The sequence below is a fragment of the Oncorhynchus mykiss genome, chromosome 15 (genome assembly GCF_057628025.1).
Source record: "Oncorhynchus mykiss isolate SJ-2025 chromosome 15, ASM5762802v1, whole genome shotgun sequence".
Taxonomy (NCBI): Eukaryota; Metazoa; Chordata; class Actinopteri; order Salmoniformes; family Salmonidae; genus Oncorhynchus; species Oncorhynchus mykiss.
This window is the reverse complement of record NC_143036.1, coordinates 14,596,742-14,612,500: the sequence shown is the minus strand read 5'-3', so window position 1 is coordinate 14,612,500 and position 15,759 is coordinate 14,596,742. Positions and strand designations below refer to the sequence as shown.

At 47.3% G+C, this 15,759-nt stretch overlaps 1 protein-coding gene across 3 annotated transcripts in view; it reads left to right on the top strand.

The window, feature by feature from the left end:
- Window positions 1-14,778, top strand: part of LOC110489627 (MAP7 domain-containing protein 2) — a 29,199-nt gene extending 14,421 nt beyond the window's left edge. For 2 of the 3 annotated variants that reach the window (XM_036943773.2, XM_090199327.1), the window contains 11 exons: window positions 6,544-6,633; window positions 6,751-6,845; window positions 6,932-7,053; window positions 7,165-7,361; window positions 7,657-7,795; window positions 10,325-10,526; window positions 11,361-11,465; window positions 11,574-11,631; window positions 11,811-11,955; window positions 12,043-12,332; window positions 12,427-14,778. In XM_036943773.2, coding sequence (XP_036799668.1) covers window positions 6,544-6,633; window positions 6,751-6,845; window positions 6,932-7,053; window positions 7,165-7,361; window positions 7,657-7,795; window positions 10,325-10,526; window positions 11,361-11,465; window positions 11,574-11,631; window positions 11,811-11,955; window positions 12,043-12,325 — 1,436 coding nt within the window. In that variant the 3' untranslated portion in view covers window positions 12,326-12,332; window positions 12,427-14,778. Of the gene's footprint in view, window positions 1-3,727; window positions 3,818-6,543; window positions 6,634-6,750; window positions 6,846-6,931; window positions 7,054-7,164; window positions 7,362-7,656; window positions 7,796-10,324; window positions 10,527-11,360; window positions 11,466-11,573; window positions 11,632-11,810; window positions 11,956-12,042; window positions 12,333-12,426 lie in introns of all 3 variants that reach the window. The other variant, XM_036943772.2, reaches the window with a different exon arrangement.
- The last annotated feature ends 981 nt before the right edge of the window (window positions 14,779-15,759 follow it).

The following is a 15,759-nucleotide window of genomic DNA, read 5'->3' as shown; positions in this document are numbered from 1 at the left end:
AGAGAGAGGGAGACCAGATACCAGAGAGAGAGTGGGGAGGACAGAGAGAGGAAGACCAGATACCAGAGAGAGAGTGGGGAGGACAGAGAGAGGAAGACCAGATACCAGAGAGAGAGTGGGGAGGACAGAGAGAGGAAGACCAGATACCAGAGAGAGAGTGGGGAGGACAGAGAGAGGGAGACCAGATACCAGAGAGAGAGTGGGGAGGACAGAGAGAGGAAGACCAGATACCAGAGAGAGAGTGGGGAGGACAGAGAGAGGAAGACCAGATACCAGAGAGAGAGTGGGGAGGACAGAGAGAGGGAGACCAGATACCAGAGAGAGAGTGGGGAGTACAGAGAGAGGGAGACTAGATACCAGAGAGAGAGTGGGGAGGACAGAGAGAGGAAGACCAGATACCAGAGAGAGAGTGGGGAGGACAGAGCGAGGGAGACCAGATACCAGAGAGTGGGAAGGACAGAGAGATGGAGACCAGATACCAGAGAGAGAGTGGGGAGGACAGAGAGAGGAAGACCAGATACCAGAGAGAGAGTGGGGAGGACAGAGAGAGGGAGACCAGATACCAGAGAGAGAGTGGGGAGGACAGAGAGAGGGAGACCAGATACCAGAGAGAGAGTGGGGAGGACAGAGAGAGGAAGACCAAATACCAGAGAGAGAGTGGGGAGGACAGAGAGAGGAAGACCAGATACCAGAGAGAGAGTGGGGAGGACAGAGAGAGGAAGACCAGATATCAGAGAGAGAGTGGGGAGGACAGAGAGAGGGAGACCAGATACCAGAGAGAGAGTGGGGAGGACAGAGAGAGGGAGACCAGATACCAGAGAGAGAGTGGGGAGGACAGAGAGAGGAAGACCAGATGCCAGAGAGAGAGTGGGGAGGACAGAGAGAGGGAGACCAGATACCAGAGAGAGAGAGTCGGGAGGACAGAGAGAGGGAGACCAGATACCAGAGAAAGTGGGGAGGACAGAGAGAGGAAGACCAGATACCAGAGAGAGAGTGGGGAGGACAGAGAGAGGGAGACCAGATACCAGAGAGAGAGTGGGGAGGACAGAGAGAGGAAGACCAAATACCAGAGAGAGAGTGGGGAGGACAGAGAGAGGAAGACCAGATACCAGAGAGAGAGTGGGGAGGACAGAGAGAGGGAGACCAGATACCAGAGAGAGAGTGGGGAGGACAGAGAGAGGGAGACCAGATACCAGAGAGAGGAAGACCAGATGCCAGAGAGAGAGTGGGGAGGACAGAGAGAGGGAGACCAGATACCAGAGAGAGAGAGTCGGGAGGACAGAGAGAGGGAGACCAGATACCAGAGAAAGTGGGGAGGACAGAGAGAGGGAGACCAGATACCAGAGAGAGAGTGGGGAGGACAGAGAGAGGGAGACCAGATACCAGAGAGAGAGTGGGGAGGACAGAGAGAGGGAGACCAGATACCAGAGAGAGAGTGTAGAGGACAGAGAGAGGGAGACCAGATACCAGAGAGAGAGTGGGGAGGACAGAGAGAGGGAGACCAGATACTAGAGAAAGTGGGGAGGACAGAGAGAGGAAGACCAGATACCAGAGAGAGAGTGGGGAGGACAGAGAGAGGGAGACCAGATACCAGAGAGAGAGTGGGGAGGACAGAGAGAGGGAGACCAGATACCAGAGAGAGAGTGTAGAGGACAGAGAGAGGGAGACCAGATACCAGAGAGAGAGTGGGGAGGACAGAGAGAGGGAGACCAGATACCAGAGAGAGTGGGGAGGACAGGGAGAGGGAGACCAGATACCAGAGAGAGTGGGGAGGACAGAGAGAGGGAGACCAGATACCAGAGAGAGAGTGGGGAGGACAGAGAGAGGGAGACCAGATACCAGAGAGAGAGTGTGGAGGACAGAGAGAGGGAGACCAGATACCAGAGAGAGAGTGGGGAGGACAGAGAGAGGGAGACCAGAGAGAGAGTGGGGAGGACAGAGAGAGGGAGACCAGATACCAGAGAGAGAGTGGGGAGGACAGAGAGAGGGAGACCAGATACCAGAGAGAGAGTGGGGAGGACAGAGAGAGGGAGACCAGATACCAGAGAGAGAGTGGGGAGGACAGAGAGAGGGAGACCAGATACCAGAGAGAGAGTGTGGAGGACAGAGAGAGGGAGACCAGATACCAGAGAGAGAGTGGGGAGGACAGAGAGAGGGAGACCAGATACCAGAGAGAGAGTGTGGAGGACAGAGAGAGGGAGACCAGATACCAGAGAGAGAGTGGGGAGGACAGAGAGAGGGAGACCAGATACCAGAGAGAGAGTGTGGAGGACAGAGAGAGGGAAAGGGTGTGGAGGCTGCAATGCAGGGGAGGACAACGCTTTGACTTAAACGCATCAGCTTGGGAGAGGCGTGTGTGTGTGTGTGTGTGTGTGTGTGTGTATGTGTGTGTGTGTGTGTGTGTGTGTGTGTGTGCGTGCGTGCGTGCGTGTGTGTGTGTGTGTGCCAAAAGCATTATTACTCTGTGATGATAAGACAATTCTGTCGGTGCCACTTTTTTCATGCTGTTACAGGTGTGTATTTAGCTCAAGAATAGTGTGTGTTTGATGTGTGTGTGTGTGTGTTGGGTATCTCTGGAAACAGCTGTTTCTGTGAAGTGCTGCAACCCTCCCTCATCAGTGTGTGTGTGTTTGATGTTGTTTATTCCTGAGGTGAGCATCAGTGTGTAGGAAAACAGGCCTGATTCCCAGCAGTGGCCTAAAATACGTATCTAACCTTGACACACACACACACAAATTGACAGGGGATATTTACTACGTATGTAAACACCCATCGTTGGGTTGGTGTCTCTCTACACACACACACACCCTCATAATCTGTCTACCCGTGCTGTTGTGGCAGTGTTATGGATAAGGTTATTATAGGAGTTGCAATTACATTTTATATTTGTATAGTGTGTGTGTTTTCAGCGATGACACAGCCATCAGTGAGCAGTACCAGAGCAATAGCCAGACTCTGGTGCATTTATAATTCCATCAATGATTCACACACACTTCATCTATCAGGCCTAGGCGGATGTAGAGGATCAGCCCCTCTTGTAGAATACCTAGTTTACCACATTCTTCAACAATACCTTATAGAATCCTACAGTATAGAATCTTACAGTATAGAATCTTACAGTATAGAATCTTACAGTATATAATCTTACTGTATAGAATATTACAGTATAGAATCTTACAGTATAGAATCTTACTGTATAGAATCTTACTGTATAGAATCATACTGTATAGAAATCTACTGTATAGAATCTTACTGTATAGAATCATACAGTATAGAATCCTACAGTATAGAATCTTACAGTATAGAATCTTACTGTATAGAAATGTACTGTATAGAATCTTACTGTATAGTGTCTCTTACAGTGAATACAACCCTGGTACAGTCTGGAGTATCACCACCTTTTTCCATTCTTCTTCAATTACTGATCTCTACCATTACTCTACATCACTGGTGTTCTAACTAGCAGATGGATGGTAGATCTGAACTGAGATCAGTTGATGCTGCAGCATGCAGGCTCCGGTCTCACGTGTGTGTCTGTGTTTGCATCAGAGACTCATAGGTATGTATGTATGTATGTATACAATTGCACCACATAGGTGTGTGTGTAGGTGTGCGTACACAGTACATATGTACATATCATTTTATACTCAGGTGTGTGTGTAGGATTGCAACACCCAGGTGCGTGTGTAATGCTTTGCTTTCTCCGCTCTGCCACACCTGCTAACAGGTAACCCTAAGACCCCGCCCTCTCATGCTATTGGCTCAGCTCTGCCTCATCATCCCGCCTCTGCTGCCAGTCCCAACCAATCCAGGAACGGTACAGACCACCTGATACCCTTAGTGTGCAGTTGTTGTGTTTGGCTACATTTGTGTTATGCTTTGTTATTGCTAGTTCAAGACATTTATTCTTCCTTCGGGGCAATACATAATTATACTCTGTTCTATTGTGTCTGTATTCACAATAATGTTCATGCATTTGTGTTATTTTGTCCCAAGTATCCTTCGTCCTATCAGATTGTGTGCTGTGTGTTTTGCAGGGAATTCTGCTGCCTTCCTGTGTGCCCATGGGGGGGGGGGGGGTCTGTGCATGAATATGGATATGGTTGTTTTCACCACACATGTTGTCTCCCTTTGGTCCTTGGGGTCCACTAGCTCCTTCCAATCAGAACAGAGAGTTCACATACTTCCTGTCTGCCTGCAGCAGTCTAACCACACATACACACAGCTGATAGGATATGCAGAAGTCTCGACAACCCCCACCCCTCGAGACAGGTACTCAGACACACACTAACATAAAACCATCCTCTCTCCTTTGTGCTAGAGGATCCGTGTGTGTATTCATGTGTATCAACGTATACAGTGTATTCAGCAAAGTATTCAAACCTCTTGACTTTTTCCACATTTTGTTACGTTACAGCCTTATTCTAAAATGGATTAAATACTTTTTATCTCCCTCATTTCCCCATAATGACAATGCGAAAACAGGTTTTTAGAAATGTTAGAAAATGTCTAAAAAATTAAAAACAGAAATACCTTATTTACATAAGGATTCAGACCCTTTGCAATGAGACTTGAATTGAGCTCAGGTGCGTCCTGTTTCCATTGATCATCCTTGAGATGTTTCTACAACTTGATTGCAGTCCACCTATGGTAAATTCAATTAATTGGACATGATTTGGAAAGGCACACACCCGTCTATATAAGACCTACAGTTGACAGTGGATGCCAAACTAAGCCATGAGGTTGAAGGAATAGTCGGTAGAGCTCCGAGACAGGATTGTGTCGAGGCAAAGATCTGGGGAAGGGTACCAAAATATTTCTACAGCATTGAAGGTCCCCAAAATCACAGTGGCCTCCATTCTTAAATGGAAGACATTTAGAACCACCAAGACTCTTCCTACAGCTGGCCGCCAGGCCAAACTGAGCAATCAGGGGAGAAGGGCCTTGGTCAGGGAGGTGACCAAGAACCCGATGGTCAATCTGACAGAGCTCCAGAGTTCCCGTGATTGGAGATAGAAGAACCTTCCAGAAGGATAACCATCTCTGCAGCACTCCACCAATCAGGCCATTATGGTAGAGTGGCCAGATGGAAGCCACTCCTCAGTAAAAGGCCAAAAGGCACCTAAAGGACTCTCAGACCATGAGAAACAAGATTCACTAGTCTTATGAAACCAATATTGAACTCTTTGGCCTGAATACCAAGCATCACGTTTGGAGGAAACCTGGCACCATCCCTACGGTAAAGCATGGTGGTGGCAGCATCATGCTGTGGGGATGTTTTTCAGCAGTATGGACTGGGAGACTAGTCAGGATCGAGGGAAAGATGAAAGGAGCAAAGTACAGAGAGATCCTTGATGAAAACCTCCTCCAGAGCACTCAGAACCTCAGACTGGGGCAAGGGTTCACCTTACAACAGGACAACAACCCTAAGCACGCATCCAAGACAATGTAGGAGTGGCTTCAGGACAAGTCTCTGAATGTCCTTGAGTGGACCAGCCAGAGCCCGTACTTGAACCCGATCGAACATCTCTGGAGAGACCTGAAAATAGCTGTGCAGCAACGCTTCCCATCCAACCTGACAGAGCTTGAGAGGATCTGCAGAGAACTATGGGCTATTGAGTATAGATTGATGAGGGGGAAAAAACTATTGAATCCATTTTAGAATAAGGCTGTAACGTAACAAAATGTGGAAAAAGTCAAGGACTCTGAAAACTTTCCAAATGCACTGTAGATGGAACATACATTAGTCTCTTACTATACAACACGGAAGTCAAACTGAAGCACAATCAGTGTGTCAGATGTTTTGGTGAATTTGTGGCATAGTTGTTCACTAACTATGGTAGGCCGTTATTGTTGGTAGGCCGTCAATTGCAAATAAGAATGTGTTCATAACTGACTTGACTTGTTAAATAAATAAATAAATAAATATATTTAAAAAAGAATAACTACAGAGTAATGTTCTAGTATTGTGTCTCCTACATGTGTGTATTGTGATTTGTGTATAATGTAATTTGTGTGTAATGTGATTTGTGTGTATTGTAATTTGTGTGTATTGTAATTTGTGTGTAATGTGATTTGTGTGTATTGTAATTTGTGTGTATTGTAATTTGTGTGTAATGTGATTTGTGTGTATTGTAATTTGTGTGTATTGTAATTTGTGTGTAATGTGATTTGTGTGTATTGTAATTTGTGTGTAATGTGATTTGTGTGTAATGTGATGTGTCTCTGTTGCTCCAGGTACAAGTTGCCCCTAACCACAGACAGACATATCTGACCTTACCTGTTTTCTTTACCCTCCTCCCTAAAGTGTGCACTCATCCCTCTCTCTCTCATTGATGTGAAGATTGTTATAAGCATATGCATATATGAGTTCCCACCATATTTCAGTCCATTCCAAACCCTCCCCATTAGGGGAAGTGAACGAGTGTACACTTCAGGGAAGGTAGAGAAAATATGAATGTAGTATTAGTATTCGTGGGTTAAGAAGACTCCTACCTCTTCCTGTCCCTCTGGGGTGACTCTTTCTCATGCATCTCTCTGCAGTGTGTGACTTCCTGACACCACCCTCCCCGGACCAGCCAATCACTAAACGCCTCTCCAACTCTTCAGCCTCCCTGCATTCACCAGAAAGAGGTGTGTGTGTTGCCAAGCAACAGTATCTAATATGACTCTCTCTTGTGTGTTTCTCTGCATTGTCTGTCACTCTGCCCTATTATGACAATGCAGTGTGTGGTGTGTCCCCTCGTTTAGCATCCCCCAGCCCCCAGCGACCGGCCTACAAATGTTCCCCCTCCAGGAAGGCAAGCAATGGACCCCCGGAAGACAAGACCCCCAGAACACCCACAGTCAGTACAATAGATGTGTGTACATGCATTTATATTACTACATTATTATTCTGAGCACACGTTCACTCCTTCTTTTGTGTTTTTAGACAGAGAGAGGCCCCGCCTCCTGTCTGACTGACTCTTCAATGAGACGCCTAGAATCTCCGACCACTCCCACCCGAAGCTCCTCCCCCAGAGCCCATAGCAAAGCAATGGGCACGCCCAAAAGGTTTCTTGGTTTTCCTGTTTTTTATTTTGTATTATAATATATACTTATTGTAAAGAAGCTTTACCTACTACGTAGTATAAAAGATACAAGTAAGGTGAATTGTTATTACAGGGTGAGGTCGACTAAGAGTCGTGCCCAATCCCCCTGCTCCCCGGGACAGTACCCTCCCTCCCCCCTCCGCCAGCGACCCCCAGTAACCGAGGGCAACCATGAGGCCAGGGGTCATGGAACCCTGGAGAGGAAGTCCTCCAAGCCGGACCCAGCAGAGAAGAAGATCCCCAAGTCCTGCAGCAGAGACCTGGCGACAGGTAGGGATGTGTGTGTGCGCGTGTGTTCAGAACTCACCACTAATATATGCTTTACCCTTGAGAGGAGAGAGAGGGGTGGAGGGAAAGAGAGAGAGATATATCGATAGACAGAAAGAGAGAGAGAGATAGAGAGTCTGCAACCTGAGCCACCCTAGAGAAGACAACAGAACACTTCAGAGAAAACTGCTTTCATCAGTGTCTGCTGTACACCAGAGTCCTCTGTCTCTATGTCTCTGCCCCACTCCCCCTCTACTCTACTGCTCCCCACCTTGTCCCCTTTCCTCCCTCCTCACAGATTCTCCAGGTACGCCCACAGGCAGGAACGTTGCCGGGACAACGGATGCAGAGGAGGCGTCTAGACTGTTGGCTGAGAGGCGGCGTCTGGCCAGAGTACAGAAAGAGCAGGAGGACAAACTACGACAGGAGGGGGAGAGGTGTGTGTGTGTTTGTCGGGTCAGAAGGATGTGCAGAGAGTTGTGTGTGTTTTTTAAATACTTTAATTATTTAACCTTTATTTAACAAGGCAAGTCATTTATGAACAAATTCTTATTTACAGTGACGGCCTACCAAAAGGCAAAACGCCTCCTGCGGGGACAGGGGGCTGAGATTTTTTTATTTAAATATATAGGACAAAACACACATCATGACAAGAGACACCACAACACTACATAAGAGACCTAAGACAACAACATAGCATGGCAGCAACACATGACAACCCAGCATGGTAGCAACACAACATGACAACATGGCAGCAGCACAACATGGCAGCAAGACAACATGGCAGCAACACAACATGGCAGCAGCACAACATGGCAGCATCACAAAACATAGTACATACATTTTTGGACACAGACAACAGCACAAATGGCAGGAAGGTCGAGACAACAATGCATCACGCGAAGCAGCCACAACTGTCAGTAAGAGTGTCCATGATTGAGTCTTTGAATGAAGAGATGGAGATAAAGCTGTCCGGCCTGAGTGTTTGTTGCAGCTTGTTCCAGTCGCTAGGTGCAGCAAACTGAAAGAGGAGCGACCCAGGGATGTGTGATCTTTGGGGACCTTTAACAGAATGTGACTGGTAGAACGGGTGTTGTACGTGGAGGATGAGGGCTGCCATGGGTATCTCAGATAGGGGGGAGTGAGATTATATAAATAAGCATCAACCAGTGGTATTGTGCTGGGTATACAGAGATGACCAGTTTACAGAAGAGTATAGAGTGCAGTGATGTGCCCTATAAGGAGCAATGGTGGCAAATCTGATGGCCGAATGGTAAAGAACATCTAGCCACTCCAGAGCACCCTTACCTGCCGATCTATAAACGATGTCTCCGTAATTTAGCATGGGTGGGATGGTCATCTGAATCAGGGTTAGTTTGGCAGCTGGGGTGAAAGAGGAGCGATTAAAATAGAGGAAACCAAGTCTAGATTTAACTTTAGCCTGCAGCTTTGATATGTGCTGAGAGAAGGACAGTGCACCATCTAGCCATACTCCCAAGTAGTTGTATGAGGTGACTACCTCAAGCTCTAAACTCTCAGAGGTAGTAATCACACAGGTGGGGAGAGGGGCATTCTTCTTACCAAACCACATTACCTTTGTTTTGGAGGTGTTCAAAACAAGGTTAAGGACAGAGAAAGCTTGTTGGACACTAAGAAAGCTTTGTTGTAGAGTGTTTAACACAAAATCCGGGGAGGGTCCAGCTGAGAATAAGACTGTATCATCTGAATATAAATGGATGAGAGAGCTTCCTACTGCCTGAGCTATGTTGTTGATGTAAATTGAGAAGAGCGTGGGGCCTAGGATCGAGCCTTGGGGTACTCCCTTGGTGACAGGCAGTGGCTGAGAGCAGATGTTCTGACTTTATACACTGCACTCTTTGAGAGAGGTAGTTAGCAAATCAGGCCAAAGATCCCTCAGAGACACCAATACTCCTTAGCCGGCCCACAAGAATAGAATGGTCTACCGTATCAAAAGCTTTGGCCAAGTCAATAAGAATAGCAGCATAACATTGCTTAGAATCATCATTTAGGATCTTTAAGGTTGTAGTGACACATCGGAATCCAGATTGCATACCAGAGAGAATAATCAACAAAGCCAGTCAGTTGATTATTGAAAAGTTTTTCCAACACTTTTGATAAACAGGGCAAAATAAAAAATGTGCCTATAACAGTTAGGATCAGCTTGATCTCCCACTTTAAATAAAGGACGAACCTTGGCTGCCTTCCAAGCAATGGGAACCTCCCCAGAGAGGAGAGACAGGTTAAAAAGGTCAGAGATGGGCTTGACGATGATAGGGGCAGCAACCTTAAAGAAGAAAGGGTTTAAGGAGCTCCTTTAGCACTTCGGACTCAGTGACCGCATGCAGGGAGAAACTTTGTAGCGGGGCAGGGGAAAAAGAGGGAGGAGCATCGGGGCTAGTCGCATTAGAAGGGGTGGGAGATGAGGAAATGTTGGCCAGTCAAAGAGGCATGGCTGAGGTAAATAGGAATCCTGACTTCATGAAGTGGTGATTAAAAAGCTCAGCCATGTGCTTCTTGTCAGTAACAACCACATCATCAACATTAAGGGACATGGTCAGCTGTGAGGAGGAGGATTTATTCTCCAGGTCTGTAACCGTTTTCCAGAACTTCTTGGGGTTGGACCCACAGAGAGAGAACTGTTCCATAAAGTAACTAACTTTGGCCTTCCGGATTAGCCTGAGTGCACTTATTTCTCATTTACCTTGAACGAGAGCCAGTCAGCCTGAGTATGTGTTATCAAATGGAATTCTTGAGGTGGAGTAACTCTGCCAGATCATGGTCGAACCAGGGGCTGAACCTGTTTTTAATTCAAATTTTATTTATGGGGGCGTGTTGGTTAACATTACCACTGAAAATGTCAAAAAATAAGGTCTAAGCGTCTTTGAACAAGGGGATCAAGCTAAGTATTGTGCATTTACTGTGTGTGTTTGTGTGTGTGTATGCAGGCTGAGAGCTGAGGAGGAGCTGAGGAGAGAGCAGGAGGCGCGGGAGCGGCAGGCGAGAGAGGCACAACGGGCAGAGGAGGAGAGAGAGAGACGGGAGGGGGAGAGAGAGAGACGGGAGGAGGAGAGAAAGAGCAGAGAAGAGGAGGAGAGAAGGACCAAGGAGAGACGATGGAAAGACATGCAGGATCAGCTGGACCGAGAGGTCAGGGGTCAGGGCTCAGGGCTTAAACTTCACACCATGAGGCCTCACCAGGGGAGAATGACTGCCCCCTCTCCTTGAAGCCACGGAAGTTCAAGGCCAACCGCGGTACAGCAGGCATTGCAAACATGAACATCCATTCTAGCGAATGGGAAAATGGCAATCCTTGTGGTGAATCTTTGTGTAAATAAAAACTACATTTGGTACCAATGATTGCTTCTATACACCATATGTGTGTCCTTGAGCGGATGATTTTAAATTCACACACAAGAAGTTACAACGATAATTTCATTGCTCATGGCAGCCTGCAGTACCCCGGTCGGCCTTCAACTTGAGTTATTCAATGAGAGGGGGCAGCACTGAGCTAGCCTGCAACGTCACTTCCTGGAGTAGCTTAATCTGCTCATGTTATGTCTCCATGAGACACCATCTTAACTATTTGGCTTCAATGCGCTATTGAGTCTTTACATAGAAATGAATGGTGTCACATAATGCCATGGCTTTGCCCATTCATATATACAGTCATTGGGCATCACCGCTGCATGTGACAAAGATGTTTAGTCACAGATAGTCAATATGTGACCTCTCCAAGGCCATGTTGCCATGTTTCTAGCAGTTTCAGATCTATGTGGTTTATATACATGGCTCTATCTGCCACATTGTGCTTTTAGGCCTGAAAATGAAACTGGAGCCAGGTGAGTTCACTCCCTACTTTAGCTCTCTGATCCTACATATTATATCTGACCCACAGCTTCCGAAATTCTAATCAGTTCAGGGAATTAATGAAGTGTGTGTGTGTGTGTGTGTGTGTGTATGTTGGTGTGTGTGTGTGTGTAGAGAGAGGAGGCGTGTCTGCGTGCTCACAGGGAGGCGGAGAGGAAGAGGCAGGAGAGAGAACTGCTGCAAGTACAGGAGGAGCAGGAGAGACTGCAGAGAAAGAAGGTTAACACACAGACACACACACACCTTACCCCTGAATATGCTGCCCTTTAAGCTGTTTCCCTAAACTTGTGTGTGTGTGTGTGTGTGTGTGCGTGCGTGTGTCCATAGCGGATTGAGGAGATCATGAAGAGGACGCGTAAGAGTGAAACGGACTCCTCATCCTCAGGTATAAACAAACACACACGCACAGTATATACTGCAGGGTGACTCAGCTGCGGGGACAGTTAGAGCTCCCCCGTGTGGTGGACAGGGTTGTATTGTTACTTTGTGTTACTCTTGACTATCAATGCATGCAGGTTTTTAGTTACTTACTAGGTGTGTCCAACCCCCTCCCCTCTTTCTCAGGTGTATGTGATGTGATCAGGGGCCAGGCAGGGCAGGGCAGGGAGCTGGATCAGGATGAGTCCCCTCTCATCACGCTGGGCCCCCTGGAGAGAAAGAGCTGTGGAGGGGACGAGCTGTCTGACGGGGTACAGTCTATGGACGTCAGGTGAGCTGCACACACACACATACATGCACATGCACACACAATCCCATGTGTTAACAGGCATATTTCATACTGTATCTGTATCCCCAGCCCTGTGTCCAGGGATGACTTGGGTATCGTTCAGGACTTCTCTCCCGTCAGCGAGGCGTTAAACAGCATGAGTAACGCCCGAACCCTGGAGCACCTCCTGGACCTCACCGCCCTGCCAGACACACCCCCCTACCCCAGGCTGCAGCCAGGCAGTGCTGCAGCCCTGGGAGACCTCAACAAGAACCTGCTGATCCAGGGTTATAACCCCGCCTCCTTAACTAGCTCCTCCCCCAGGTCCGCCCAGCTTCTCCACAGCCTCAGCCCTGGCAAACTGGACGTCTAGTAACCAGGTAACACACATACACACACACACACACACACACATACTGCATATCCCACACACTGTGCAGTTCTGATCTAATATTAATTATCCTCTTTCGCCAGGGTATTGTATAGGACTATTGGCTGTTGGGTGAAAAGAGAAGCTAGCAGCAGCAGGGGAGTCTCTGCTCTCCTCCTTCCTCACCAAAACTAGAGAGTGGGACCAGCTCCCTGCACCTCCACCCCTCCTTCCTCATCAAAACTAGAGAGTGGGACCAGCTCCCTGGACCTCCACCCCTCCTTCCTCATCAAAACTAGAGAGTGGGACCAGCTCCCTGTACCTCCACCCCTCCTTCCTCATCAAAACTAGAGAGTGGGACCAGCTCCCTGCACCTCCACCCCTCCTTCCTCATCAAAACTAGAGAGTGGGACCAGCTCCCTGCACCTCCATCCCTCCTTCCTCATCAAAACTAGAGAGTGGGACCAGCTCCCTGCACCTCCACCCCTCCCCCCTCTCTTCAGGGGAGAGGCCCTCCCCATTTACCCCTGGACTCCACAGAGAGCAACTGCTCAATGTCTATAACTCAACACATCTACAGCTGAATTCACCTATGTAAACACACACTGACATGTACACACACACACACACACACACACACGGTTAATACTCTCCCAGTAAAGTGAAGCTTTTTCTCTGTGCCCTGGCTGTATGATATTGTGTATAAAGGTGTGTCAGTGTTTGGAGGCTGATGTAATATGGTTGTGTTATCCTCCTGTAGCATTAATTATGTGGTTAACACTGACCCTGTAGCACCTTCACTGGAGAACACCTCCTCCTGTATATACTGTATACTGTTACACAGCTGTAACTCTAGGTAGAAGTTGCACCTAACCACAGATCTAGAATCAGATTATTCTAACCCTCAATAACCTTAACCTTTGGGCAGATGAACAATTAATCTGACCCTGTATCAGTGGTTAGGGGCAGCCTACTTGTTGTAACGGCTACGTTAGGAGTTTCTTTCTGTCAGTGTTTCTAGTGGTGGTCGGTTATGATCATCACAGCACCACTGACACGCTGTACTACTGTTCACCAGGAGTCTACAATCGCTATGTAGAACTCAGCTAGCCAGTCTAAATGTTTGCATCCTGCAACTGGCGAAACCTACTCATCTACAGATGTGGATGATTTAGTATAGTAAGACAAAAGTCTGGCCTCAGTTGATATGCTTCTGTCCACCATAGCTTTAGTGGTGCGTAAAAAAATATGTGGAACACTGGAGCATTTCTTATTATAATCTGAGCAAAAAGAAAACTGTGAACAGTCTTGTATTTTTTGCTATTTGTAGGGCTGGGGGATATTGAAAATATGTGGCATGTGTTTTTGGCTTGCTGTGTGTGCGCTAGCTGTGGTTTAGTAACTGTTGTGTAACAGCTCTGAAAACACTCATCCCTACTCTGTTCTGGAAATACTGCTCTCTCTATCTTGCCTCTGCTCTGAACTGGACTGTATATGCCGCAACTCACAGTCCTAGCAACTAGCAGTCAACCTACAGCAGGGGTCTCCAACTTTGGAGCTACTGGGTGGTCCTGGAGCTATTGGGTGTGCAGGCTTTCGTTCCAGCCCTACAGTAACACACCTGAGTCCATTAATCATGGACCAGACTGAAGACGGTGATTAGGGCAGGAACAAAAGCCTGCACATTCAGTTAGTGAACCCTGTCCTACAGTATCTCATCAGTCTGTGTAATCGCTCAGTCAGTCAACAGCTATATTCACTATGACTGTGGATTTACCTCATGGAGATCTATCTCACTACAGAGGACACTTCACAGTCTGCTGTCCACTACTGCTGGGAATTCTACCAATCATACATGCTTCCTGTACTGTAAAGGTCTTGTACCGATCTTACTGTAACACTTGCCTTGATTTGCTCTCAGGGCGGGTGTAGGTCAGCATGTGTGCTCCCTCCGCTAACGGTTTCAATCTCTGTTTCAGTTCCCCCTGAAGGGCACTGTGAGGTGCCAACCACTCCTCACGACCCAGCTAACCCTGTGAAGGGACACTGACTAGTGTCTATAATGGCTCTAATGTTGATGCTGTATCTCAATTACTGGACTAGAGTAGGTAAAGGAGTAGGTAAAGGAGTAGGTAAAGGAGTAGGTAAAGGCCTGGAAAGTCTCTTTATCTTTGCTGTCTTCAGGGCGCTTGACTCTTGATTTAGTTGCCATGTCTGTTCGTCCATCAGTCAGTCCATCCATCTCTCTTCATCTCTCTTTCTGTGCTTGTTCATAATCTAATGCTTTCTTTGTATGCCAAGGGTAAATTAAGTAAACTTAAGACTTAAGGTCAGAATGTTATTCACTAAAAATCACTTAACACAGATGTCACTGCAGCTTGGTGGAATATATAACTGTAGACGTGGTGCATGGATCTAACTGCTGAAAACAACAATAAAACGAGCCATATCATCAAGCCATATCTGTGACTTTGTTTATAAACACCCAGCACAAACAGCATACACCCCCCCCCCCCCCCCTTGCCCTCAGAGCAGCCTCAATTTGTTGGGGCTGGACTCTACAAGGTGTTCGAAGGGCGTTCCACAAGGATGCTGGCTATGTTGCCTCCAATGCTTCCCACAATCAATCAATCAAATGTATTTATAAAGCCCTTTTTTTTACATCAGCTGATGTCACACAGTGCTATACAGAAACCCAGCCTAAACCCCAAACAGCAAGCAATGCAGATGTAGAAGCACGTGGCTAGGGAAAACTCCCTAGAAAGGCTGGAACCCAGAAAGAAATCTAGAGAGGAACCAGGCTCTGAGAGGTGGCCAGTCCTCTTCTGGCTGTGTCAGGTGGAGATTATAACAGAACATGGCCAAGATGTTCAAATGTTCATAGAAGACCAGCAAGCGCAAATAAAAATAATCACAGTGGTTGTCGAGGGTGCAACAGGTCAGCACCTCAGGAGTAAATGTCAGTTGGCTTTTCATAGCCAATCATTGAGTTAGAAACAGCAGGTGCGGTAGAGAGAGAGAGTTGAAAACAGCAGGTCCGGGACAATGTAGCACTTCCGGTGAACAGGTCAGGGTTCCATAGCTGCAGGCAGAACAGTTGAAACTGGAGCAGCAACGTGACCAGAACGAGTTGGCTGGATGTCCTTTGGGTTGTGGACCATTCTTGACACACAGGAAACTGTTGAGTATGAAAAACCCAGCAGCTTTGCAGTTCTTGACAAACCGGTGCGCCTGGCGCCTACTACCATACCCCGTTCAAAGGCACATCGTTTGTCTTGCCCATTCACCCTCTGAATGGCATTCATACACAATCCATGTCTCAATTGTCTCAAGGCTTATACATTTTTCTTTGACCTGTCCCCCCCCCCCCCCCCCCCCCCCCCTTATCTACACTGAATGAAGTGGATTTAATAAATTACATCAATAAGCTATGGATA